Raw genomic sequence first — 11,612 nt, 5'->3', positions numbered from 1 at the left:
TCGGAGCCCCCCCGCTGGCGCCCGCACACCTGGGGTGGCAGGGTTTCAGCGCTGGGCTCTGACGTCGGCCTTCAAGGCCTCCTCCCGGGCCGCGGCAGAGGGCGGAGCCGGCAGCCCGCCGCCCCGCCCCCATCCCCGCCCCCGCGCGCTGCGGGCCTGGGGCGCGGAGAGGGGAGCCCGGCGCAGCGCGCAGACCCCGCGCCCCCAGGCCTGGGGTCCCGGGAGCGCGGGGCTCCCTGAGTTGCGTGTCACCTGCGGGCCGCAGGGTCGGGGCGGGTGCCGGTGCAGGGGCCCAGGAGGTCCCGACATATGGCCGTGGGCGGTGAGTGAGGGGCGCAGGTGGGCGGCATGGCCCCTCCTCCGGGTCCTAGTGTTGGGGATGGGGAGGCCAACCCTTGGTGAGGAAATCAGCTCCAGCCAGGTTTGGAATGAGGGAGGGAGGCTTGGGAGGCCCCGGGGGGGATCGTGGGGTGGCAATATTCCTTGCGGTTGACTGTGTAATGAGTGTGGTGGGTTGGGGCTGTTATGGGGGAATGGTGCAAAGGTGGATTCTGGTAAAACAGGAGGCGTGGGGGAGCTGGTGGGTGTGCTGGCAATTGTGTAGCTCCGTGGATGTGAGTGGGGTAGGGAAGGGATGCATGGACTGGGCGCTTGGGGCAGGTGTGCAAGGGAAGTAAGTGATGGGAGCAAGAAGAGTGTCTGGGGTGCATGCATGGGAAGCCTGTGCAGATAGGGGATCTGATGCTGCGGGGATTAGGAGAATGCAAGGGGTCATTTGGGATGAATGTGTGAGAAGTTTGGGGGCTCCAGAGGGGTATTTAATGGGAACTGATGTTGTTCAGGGCAAGTATGCAAGGAGCCCTTTGGGAGATGAGTGCCTGGAGGTGGGGGTTGGGCTTGCCTGGATGCGTATGTGTGCCAGGAGACTTGGGTATTCAGGGTGCATGTGTAGTTCATGGGGCAAGTAAGTGTGCAAGGCATGATTTGGAATAAATGTGCAACAGGTATGTGGTTTTTGCCTGAGGAGACAGAATCCCAGAACTGAATGTCTAGACCCCCTGAAATTCTCTTCCCAACTTGGTCCAGCCTCCTTTATTCTGTGGGCCTCAGTTTCAGTCTCTCTCCGAGTCTGAGGGTCAATGAACTAACTGGTCTCTGCCAGGAATCTCTCCAGAGTCAGGGGTTAGGGGAAAAATGGTAAGACTTCTACAACTTGTCTTTTTTTCTTTCCTCTACCTCCAGGAAACCCCTTCGGGAGCCTCTCCCCAGCCATGGACAGCCCCAGTCTCCGAGAGCTCCAGCAGCCTCTGCTGGCCGGTGTGGGCTGTGGGCCCCCCATCCAGAAGCCTGGGGAACCCCAGCTGGGGCCTCCTTTTCGAGAGACAGCCTTTGCGGAGTCCCTGGGGGGTTGGCAGTTCCTACCACTGCCTCTTCCTTCTGTGAGTGCTGGTCTTGGGGAGCCAGGGCCCCCTGACCTGGAGGTAAGGGCAGCAGGCCTTAGTGGGAGAGTGGAAGGGGGGGGAGGGGGCTGGAGGCGAACGAACTGGGCTGCGGCCAACCCACTGGGCTGCGGCCAACCCGGGGTATGTTGGAGGCTGGGGTATCTACCGTCAGCCTAGAGTCTCACTTCCCAAATGTGAGAGGGCTTCCTAGATGTACAGTTGTGGTTTTGCATGGTCTATGCTTCCCCTGGTTTCTTCATCTTTTTCTCTCCAGATTCGTCACTCATCTTTCTTCCCTCATCTTTGGCTCTGTCTTCCCTCTGATTTCTGGCTCCCCTGTTCTCTGTCTTTCCATCTCTCTCTCTCTCTCTCTCTCTCCGTGTGTCGGTCCTGGTCTCTTTTTTTCAATCAGTGTGTTAATTTGTATAATTTCTTATTCCTTGTATACACTGTGAAGCTTGTCTCTTATTTATTATTTTTAAAAAAGATTTTAAGTAATCTCTGCACCCAGCGTAGGGTCTTAAACTCATGACCCCGAGATCAAGAGTTGCACATTCTACTGACCGAGCCAGCCAAGCTCCGCCCCCCTCGTTTTTTATTTCTTACATGGTTTTCCAGTTACTATTCCTGCTTAAGAAATCCCCCCAAAACTTAGTTGCTTAAAACAGCAACAATCATTATGGCTCATGGTTTCCACGGGTCGGGAATCTGGGAGGGCCTGGGTTGGGTGGTTATCCCTCAGGGTCTTTCATGAGGTTGCGGTCAGCCGGCAGCTGGAGCTGAAACAGGCCTTGGCTGAAGGAGCTGGGGGCTGGGTGGGTATCTCTCTCTTAACCTAGTCTTGGGGCTTCTGCAGGAGGCTCCCCTTGTGGGCTGGGTTGGGCCTCCTCACAACATGGCAGCCTCCACACACTCCGCGTCCTTCTGTGCCTCCGGCCTCCAGCACGAGAGCTTCGGCAAGGCAGAAACTGCCTCACCTTTTCTGGCTATGCTCGGAAGCCGTGTGGCATTACTTCCACCACATTCTACCAATTATGAGTGAGTCACAGCCTGCTCAGACTCAAGGCGAGGGGACACAGACCTCACCCCTTGGTGGGAAGAGTGTCAGTCACACTCTAAGAGGAGCGTGTGGGATGAGAGACGGCTGTGGCCATTTTTGGAAACACGGTCTGCCACATGTGGCGGTTAGGGTCACTGGGACATCGTTATGAGTCTGATAATCCCATTCTTTGAAGATTTTGAGGGGAGGGCCTTATTATTTTTGCAATTTAGGGTTTTTTGTGTGCCTGGTTATCTTTGGACTGTATGCTGGTCATCACGGTTGAAAAACTATTTTTAGGAAAAATTATTTTTGAGGCCTAGACTGAAGGTACGTACCTTTCTCCAGAGAGGATTTGGTTTGCTTCTGCCAGCTGCCCGGGGCCACTGCTGGTGGTTAGAGATCACTTTTCATCTAGTTCACGGTTGGATTGAGAGGTTATTTTTCTGGGATTGGTAATTGGCTGCAGGGCAAAAGAGGCCTTCTCTGTTTGTTTGACCTCTCTGCTAACTTGGATTTTAATTGCAGTTTGGGCCTTATAAGAATTGCTTAAAATCTTGTGAGCTATTTGATGCAAGATTAAACAAAAAATTTTCTTTAAATCTAGAATTTATAGTTTTTAGCCAGCAGTTTTGTCCTAGTAACTTAAGCTACCAGAGCTGTCTCTCTTGATCTCCGACTTTTTGCCGGTTCCTGTCCCCACTGATGTCTGCCTCCACTTTTAACTCTGAGATTGTAGTAACCATGGGGAGACCTGTGAAGTCTTGGACACTGAACACAAAACTTTGGGTGTGGGTGGGGTTTTTCTTTGGAGAGAGGATACACAGTTTCTCCTCAAGGAGATCCAGGCTGTAGAAAGTTAAGAACCTATCTCCTGGAACATTTTCCTCTTTTTGGTGTTTCTGGAGAGGTCCTGGTATTGGTCTTTGGGGGTTCTGGGGAAGGTGGGTGGAGAAGCCCATTCAGGCCCTTTCCTACCCACAGGATGCGTCATCCAGTGACAGCGACTCAGGCTGGGACGGGGGCAGCCTTCTCTCCCCGCTCCTACCCCACGACCACCTCGGCTTGGCTGTCTTCTCCATGCTATGCTGCTTCTGGCCCGTGGGCATCGCTGCCTTCTGCCTGGCCCAGAAGGTCAGTCTGTGGGTGGGGCTGGGAGGGGGCTGGGTATAAGAGAAAAGCGCATTCACAACAGGACATAGGTGCTATGCGTGGGGGGGAAACAAAGGTGGAGAGGAGGATCTGCATAGAAACATGGAAAGGTAAAACGAGTGTTTCAGAGTGAAAGCCCAGGGTGGTGGTCAAATCCTAGGTCTGACACGCTCCGTTAAGATTTTTGGGCAAGCCGTTTAACCTCCCTGTGCCTCATTTTCCTCATCTGCAAAACGGGAATAATTCCAACTTCTGGGTCATCGTGAGGCTCAAATGAGTTGGAACAGTGGTTCTATTTTTATTAGCCACCTGGGCTCCCCTGTGCCCAGCTGGGCCCGACCCACAGTAGCTGCTCCCTGTTTTTGGAATCTCTGAATGAGCCTGTGGGTGTGCCGGTGTGGGCGGGTCCAGGGGAAGGGTCTGGGGCTGCGGGCGGCGGGGTGGGATGCGGGGATGCCTGAGTCACTGCTGCCCAACGCCTCCACAGACCAACAAGGCTTGGGCCAAGGGGGACGTCCAGGGGGCAGGGGCTGCCTCCCGCCGCGCCTTCCTGCTGGGGGTCCTCGCCGTCGGGCTGGGCGTGTGCACATATGCGGCCGCCCTGGTGACCCTGGCCGCCTACCTGGCCTCCCGAGAGCCGCCCTAGTGGCCCCTGTGGCCCCCACTGTGAATCAGGGGCCGGGAGCCGGGCGCGTCGGCGGGCAACGTGGAGAATCCGGGTGGATGAGGCGGCGGCAGCGGCAAGCCCCTCCTTCCTGGCCGCCGCGGCGTGAGATTAAATTCCAGACACTCCGCAGCCAAACCTGTGTGTGTGTGTATGTATTGGGTGGGGGAAGGGAGGGAGCTCGGGGCGCTGAGACCAGGAAGGGACAGGCCAGGGTGACGACAGGCTGTTCCCGGAGACCTTGGAGCTGGAGAAGGGGGAATCCGAGGGGCAGAGGGTTCCCAAATTGCAGAATGTTCTCGCACCATGGTCTGTAGAGAACGAGAGCAAGCTGGGTTCCAAGGGTTTACTAGTCCTCAGCTGTGCCACCTTGGCCCAAGTGACTTCTCTTTGAGCCAGTTTCCCTTCTGTAAAATGGGACCTTCCCCACCCCTGGGAGCTCTGGGGTGGACCCAATGGGTCACACCTGTAAAGGGCGGTATCCCTTTGAGCTCTTCCCACAGCCAAGTGGCAGAAACTGGACTCAGGGGCTCAAATGAAGTGAATGGTCTGGTCTCTCCATCTCTTGGCCCTCCTTTCCTGTTGGCCTCACTCTGTACAGGTTTCTGGGGGGAAAGGTGGCCCCAGGTGCTGAGGCACCCCATGGGAAATCACATGGCCAGAGACCAGGAGGGCTGGAGCCTTAAGGCACTAGGGCCCTAAATCCCCCTAAGTCCCCGACTGCTCCCAGAGGCACAGGAGTGCTCACGGAGTGGGCCTGAGACATGACCTAGTAACGACATAACAGGCGGTTTCATTTTCTCACTGTTTAATGCTATTCCAGTGGATCTTACTAGAAAACACTTTGCTATTTTGAGTTCTCCTGAGTCTCACGGAGCAGGATTTCCAGCTGAAGAATTTGATGCTTTTTCTTCTTGGTTACTGGGGACGAAAATGACACAGGCTCCAAGGGGCAATTGTGGGACTGTGTGAACTAGTTCCAGCATGTGAAGCACGCAGCAGAGGGCCCAGAAGACATATAATTTTCACTGTAAACCCCCAAATGTCCATGCCCCACAGAATCTGGCGACCATGTGGCCCAGCTGTGGGACAATTACTTCTCGTGGGATGCTCTCATGTTCTTGGCTCCCGCCCACCAAATATGGGGGTGGGGGACCCAGCGGTCAAATGGTAACTAACCCCCCATATTTCCATACACCCTAGGAGGGTGCTACCACCCCGTGAGAAACAGTGGGCCTCGGCCACTTCTGGTCACAGATGGGGAACTGCAGTCGGGACAGCGCTGGTGTCTCCCCGGCTTGTCTGAGCAGTGACAGGCTCTGGGGCTGGACTCCTGAGTGGAACCCCTGCTCCATCACCGACTAGCTGGTGACATCTGGCAGCTCCCTGGCTTCTGAGCCTGTTTCTTCAGGTTAAGACCGGAATGCCAAGACCCACAAGGCCTCACCCCTGTGCCCGTTCCCTCCCTGACCCAACTCGCTCTGCTCCAGCCAACACCAGAGCCACATGGAAGCCTTGCTGGTCCTCCACCCCCCACTGCAGGCCTCCTCCCAGGCCTCCCTTGGATGCACCCCCGCCCCCCCCGGCCAAGTCATCCCTGACTAATGTATTAAATTCGCCCTCCCTAAACCCCTCTTTCCTGCTTTTTGCTTTCTTCAGAGCATTTACCACCCCCTGACAAACACCGATTTTCTTTGCCCCTCACCCCACTGCTCCTTGAACCTGGGACTTGGGGGTCATCATTCACCCCGGAGGCTCGCCTCGCAGGGCCTGCACACAGTTGCCCCGCAGGTATCTGTCAGGCTGGAGGGCAGGGAAGGGAGGGGTTGCCCAGGTTGGAAATGCTTTCCTGGGGGGGAGCAGGGTGGGTCCGTGCCCCCAGGCCCTTGAGCTCATCCGGGCGCACAGGGACTGAGAGGCGAGGCCGGTGCTGGTTTATTTTCCACAGAGGTAGAGGGTGGTGGCTGCGGCGGGAGGGGCACCCTGCCCTGGCTTGTCTCAGCTCTTGGAGTAACGCCTCTGCAGCGATTCCCGGTAGAAGCGGAAGATGTGTTGCGAGGCAGCCTGGGCTGCGGCCAGGCACTGCTGGAGCTGGCGGCAGAGAGAGTTGGTGGGGCCCGGGCCTCCCTGCTCCCACCCCGCCCGGCTGACCCCACGGCTTGCCCCAACCCCGGCTGGTTCCCGGGGCCCCCAGACCTCCTACCTCCCCTGCAGTGGGGCAGGTGGCCAGGGGAGTATCTCAGGGGCCTTTCTTCCCCACTCCGTGGGCTCTTTCTTAGAGGGGGAACACAGAAAAAGGGAAGGGCTTTGGGAGTCCGATTTCAGCAGATCCAGAAAGCGTGGACAGGTGGGATCAGGCATCCTGACCCCTGGAAGAGGTCTCAACCTGGCACAGCTCCAACTGGAGATCTAGAATTTCTGAGCCACAGGCCCTGTGATGCCAAATCATCTTGGAAGCCGTGGCACCTGGGACCTCAGACCTTGAGCACCACACGTTCCTGGGCTCACAGGACGTCCAGGTCCGAAGTGCCCTCGGAGACCAGAGCGCCAGGACTCCGGGAGTGAGCTGGAGGAGCCTTGCCTCCCGACGGCTACCTGAGCTATCCCCTCCTCTGCTCTGGGGCTGGGGCTTCCCTTTAAAATCCCCACATGGGTTTCTGTGCCTACTACGTCGGAAGATGCCTTCTACACACAGCAAGGACACAAGGAAGGGGCTCTCCTTCAACCTCGTGGAGTCCCAACAAGACCTCACGTCCTGGAGGGAGGGACCTGGCCTTCAGCCCATCTCCACACGGGTACCTCGGCATCAGAGTAGAGCCCCTTGGTGGTGGACATCAGCAGCTTCCGTTCCACGCTGTCGAGCGCAAAGGTCAGGACGGCCCGGGCCTCCTAGAGATGAGGGGTAGGACACTTGGACTCTTCCCTCGGGCAGAGTCTCAGCTGGTCCCAAAGAGGGGACCTGCCCCTCTCCCAGCCCATTCCCCCAAGCGTTATCAAGTGTAGGTGTTTCGTCTCTGCACCGCCCCTGCTTCCCTGGGCAATGCTCTTGGCCTTTCCTTCTGTGGAACGCCACCCACATGGTTCCAACAGGGGCTTCCGGGCACAGTATTCCTGCCTGTAGGGGCGGCCGCACAGCCAGTCATCAGCTGGCACCTCTCCGCCCCCCTCTCCCCTTCCCAGCCCTGTCCCACCAGGGCTGGAAGCTGGCAAACTATGTGCCAGACTCCCCAGCCAGTTAGGTGTCCCCGGTAAGCTGGGGGAGAGGCCGAAGGAGGGAGGGCCGCAACCCGTCCTCACTCTGACAGAAACAGGGGCTGTGGCAGGTTCCACAGAGCCGTGGAGGCTGGGGGTGGGGTGGGGATGGGGGCTCTGGACTCCGGCTGCCAGGGCCAAGCGAGGACGCTTCATGTGCGCCCAGAACCGACAGCCTCCCAATAACTTGCTGGTCTCTGGGTTATCGCCCTTCCTCCTGTTTGCTCCTTCGGCTCCTACAACACGACTGTGACCCGTTTCCTGCAGTATGTTCCCAGTCTGAAATATGTCAGGTGGGTTTGGCTTTCCTGACAGAATGTGCCCATCACAGTACTGGCCAAGTACCTCAGAATAACCAGAGCCCTGGGCGCTGTGAACTTGGGCTGGTGAGGAAAAGCATGGGGTTCTAGGGGCTGGTCACAGGCTCGGGCAAGATGCTGGCTAGAGAATGGAACCGAACAGAACCAACATGCACAAGACAGCAGAGACTGAGAAGCCAGATGAGGAAATCCTTACGGTGTTCGAGACCCTGGCTCTAGCTGGACCTCTGTTCTGAGTTTCATGGCGAAGGCGTCCCTACATTCCCTTTTAACTTGAGTGGTTCTGAGCTGGGGTTCTAGCACCTGCCCTGATGAACAGACCAGAGCTTGCCCAGCTGGGACCAACATGATAGGAGCCCAGTGCTTTGGGGAAGCCAGGCCTCGAGGAGGAGTGTCTACTCGCAGCCGTTCACCACCCCGGCCTCCAAACCTACCTTTTCTTGTTTGGCTGTGGGATCCAGCACGAGGGTCCCGTCGGAGTTCAGAGCACAGGTGACCCCACAGAAGAGGGCCCGCATGGGCACCCCTGCATCCACCAGTGCCATGCAGGCGGCGTTCAGGCAACAGGCCAGGAGCTGGGTGCCACAGGGCGGGGTTAAGAAGCGTTCCCACTACAGGGGTGGCCCGCAGAGCACGCGCACACCTCCACTCACCCCGCCAGTGCTTGTGGCCGACTTCACTCACCGGTCACAGGGAGGCAGTAGGGCATAATGCTTCTCAGTGGTTCTGGGATCAAGCAGCCTTGGGCTCTTGACCCGCCTTTGCCCCTCTCAGCTGTGTGAGCTTGAGCACCTGACTTACTCTCCCTGAGCCTCAATCAGGGGTCATAACGATACTTGGCATATTTGTCCTGAAGCATGTGCCAAGCACCTTCAGGGAAACTGAGGGCAGGGAGGGGAGAAACCTCCCACAATCACACGGGGTAGGTAGCAGCAGGGCCAGGCCTGAAGCCAGACGGCCGGCCCTGCCTCAGTTTCCTCCAGTCACTGCCCCCAGCCCCATCACAGCGGCTAAGGGTCCAGCTTTAGGGTCAGTCAGTCAGTCCCAGCTCTACCATTGCCCCTCCATTACCTCCCCTCTGGCCTTCAGTCTCCCGCTCCCTGAAGCCCTCCAGAGATGCCCATTTCTGGTCCTTGGCCCCAACCTCTCACCGAACCACAGGGATCTTTCTAGGCTGGGCTGTTGACCCAACGCTCTGCCTGCTCAGGACTCCCCTCGCATTGCTCCCAGTCAGAGTGGAGGTCAATGGCACAGGCTTTGCAGGCAGTCAGGCCTGGGCTGGAGTTCTGCCAATGCTGCCTTCCAGCTGTATGACCCTGGGTAAGCGATGTCCCCTCTTGGGGCCTGCTTCTCACCTCAAACATGGGAACGCAACAACACCCATCTGCCAGGGGCCTTGGGCTCTGAGAGCAGGTGGCTTGGGCTCAAATCCCAGCTCTGCCAATGACTAGTTAGGAATTGACCTTGCTGTGCCTTAGTTTCCCCATTTGGAACACGGGGATTACAGTGGCACCTATCTGTTGTGCGGTGAGAATTAAGTGAGTTAATACGTGTCAGGCACGCAGGACATCGCCCAAGGTGCAGCAAGCGCTCAAGCTGCGTTGGCTGTTCTTCAACAAGCGTGTGCCTGTCAAGTGTTTGGGGGCCTTCTGGCTAACAGAAGAAGGCAGGCAATCAGGGAGCTTCTGGAAGACTTCCTGGAGGTGGCGGCGCAGGGGAAAGGATACAGAGCCAGCATCACTGATGACCTGCAGCACCACAGTGATGGACGTGCGGGGGTGCAGCGTTCCCAATACCACAGCTTCACACGTGTTCCTGATCAGCCGCTCCCGGCTCTTCTCCGCGACGCCTGGGGAAATCAGGGGTGGGGTGGGGTGGTCAGCCTCTTCCCTTCCACCTGGCTCACCTTCCTCCATATGCCCCACCCAGGCCCTCTGGAAAGGGCCTGCCGTCTCCGCCAGGGTTGGCACAGGACCCTGCATGGATGACAGAGGATCCCCAGTGGGTGGGAGGCAGGGCCTGACCGATACCGACTTCACCCCTGCCCCCTCCGGCATCCAGCAAAGGAGCCTCTTGGGGGAGGAAAACCCCAGAGTGCCCTTGTTCCCTGCTGCTGCCCACTCCCACCCCCGTGAACCCAGCCCCAGGAGTGAGGGGGTGAGTAAACGGGTGGAAGAACAGGTTAGTGGAAAGAAAGGGAGATGGAGCCAGGAAAGAGGAGTGAGGGAGGACAGAGTAAGGTGAGGGAGAGATGCCAAGAGCTGGGGGGCGGAGACACTGGGGACAGCAGTGAGGAAGAAGCTGGAGATCCTACTGGGCCCAGTTACCAGGCAGCCCAATCTTCGGCCTCAGGATCACCTCCAGGGTGGCCTTGTTGAAGATCTCTTTGCTGACCTTCACCTCGGCTGGCCCGTACACGCCCGCCAGGACCGACGTATCCCCTGGGGAGACAGTAGGGGAGGCCTCACGCACCTCTTGCTTTGGGGGGGGGCAGTGCAGCACCCTGAAGAGTGCGGGCACCGAGCCGGCGGCCAGGCTTCCCCCCGGCACCCCTGGTCCAGCCCACCAATTTGCTGGCGGCGCTTCTCTGAGCATTTGCTTCCCTCACGTCTGTCTATGCTTCCGCATCTGGAAATGGGATGATAATGGCACCTCCCTCATTGTGTCGTGAGGATTAGGTGAGGTAGTCCACGTAAGACACTGCAGACGCTGCCTGGCCCGTGCTGAGCACATGACTGACTGTGGCTATTGCTGTCTTGAACAGAAAGTTCTTCCCGAGAGCTAACCTTCCTCCCCCTTACTCCAGCTGGATCTTAACTCCTTCCAAAGCTTCCTCCAACCTGGCTCTCTTCCCTCAGGCTCACGTCCCCCAACTCTGCAGTAGTCAGGACCCCTGAGACAGGGAGAAATACCTGGGAGTGATCCTGAGTGGGCATGAACGGGGGCTGGCGGGGGGTAAGATCTGGGAAGTCAAAGTCTGGCTTCTGGGGCACCTGGGTGGCTCAGTCGGTTAAGCATCTGCCTTTGGCTCAGGTCATGATCCGGGGGTCCTGGGATTGAGCCCCGCATTGGGCTCCTTGCTCAGTGGGGAGTCTGCTTCTCCCTCTCCCTCTGCCTGCTGCTCCCCCCGCTTGTGCTCTCTCTCTTTCTGTTTGTCAAATAAATAAAATCTTAAAAAAAAGAAAAAAAGCGGCAGCCAGTCTTCTAGTCCTGTCTGCCTCTTGCTGGCTCTGTAACCTTGGCTGACTGTGCTCACTTCTCCAGGCCTCAGTTTTACCATCTGCAAAATGGAGAGACTGGACTACACCAGTGGCTTCCAAACTTTTCTCACCACAACGCCCAGTAAAAAATATATGTCCCAGGTGCCACTTCAAACTCATGCAAATGTCTGTGTGTATAAACAGAACAAAGGGCCTCACAAAACAACTCTTAACTATCGCTGCTTTGACATACTCTGATACTCTCTATTCCAGTTAATTTGCTTTTACTTATTTACTTCTCAGATTTTATTATTATTTTTTAAAGATTTTATTTATTTATTTGACAGAGAGAGACAGCCAACAAGAGAGGGAACACAAGCAGGGGAGTGGGAGAGGAAGAAGCAGGCTCCCAGCAGAAGAGCCTGACGTGGGGCTCGATCCCAGGACGCCGGGATCACGCCCTGAGCCGAAGGCAGACGCTTAACGACTGAGCCACCCAGGCACCCCATACTTCTCGGATTTTATTTTTTTATTTTTTTTTAA

At 57.2% G+C, this 11,612-nt stretch overlaps 2 protein-coding genes across 4 annotated transcripts in view; one reads left to right on the top strand and one right to left on the bottom strand.

Moving 5' to 3' along the window:
• TMEM91 (transmembrane protein 91) lies at nt 1-5,635 on the top strand. 2 transcript variants are annotated; one of them, XM_034638199.1, is made up of 4 exons: nt 1-322; nt 1,243-1,481; nt 3,466-3,615; nt 4,121-4,937. In XM_034638199.1, the coding sequence occupies exons 1-4, from the start codon at nt 310-312 to the stop codon at nt 4,277-4,279; spliced, it is 561 nt and encodes a 186-aa protein (XP_034494090.1). In that variant the 5' UTR covers nt 1-309; the 3' UTR covers nt 4,280-4,937. The 2 variants fall into 2 exon arrangements, with proteins under 2 accessions (XP_034494090.1, XP_011228704.1); XM_011230402.3 differs by lacking the exon at nt 4,121-4,937 and adding an exon at nt 5,501-5,635 and having other exon boundaries at nt 19-322.
• The window catches only part of EXOSC5 (exosome component 5), a 15,584-nt gene continuing 9,060 nt past the window's right edge, over nt 5,089-11,612 (bottom strand). The window contains exons 2-6 of one of the 2 annotated variants that reach the window (XM_002923682.4): nt 10,197-10,310; nt 9,597-9,718; nt 8,304-8,444; nt 7,097-7,186; nt 5,089-6,388 (exon numbers count right to left, since the gene is read on the bottom strand). In XM_002923682.4, coding sequence (XP_002923728.1) covers nt 6,296-6,388; nt 7,097-7,186; nt 8,304-8,444; nt 9,597-9,718; nt 10,197-10,310 — 560 coding nt within the window. In that variant the 3' untranslated portion in view covers nt 5,089-6,295. The remainder of the gene's footprint in view (nt 6,389-7,096; nt 7,187-8,303; nt 8,445-9,596; nt 9,719-10,196; nt 10,311-11,612) is intronic. The other variant, XM_019804269.2, reaches the window with a different exon arrangement.

The sequence above is a fragment of the Ailuropoda melanoleuca genome, chromosome 12 (assembly GCF_002007445.2).
Source record: "Ailuropoda melanoleuca isolate Jingjing chromosome 12, ASM200744v2, whole genome shotgun sequence".
NCBI lineage: Eukaryota > Metazoa > Chordata > Mammalia > Carnivora > Ursidae > Ailuropoda > Ailuropoda melanoleuca.
The sequence above is the reverse complement of the archived record's forward strand: the minus strand, read 5'-3'. Positions and strand labels throughout refer to the sequence as shown.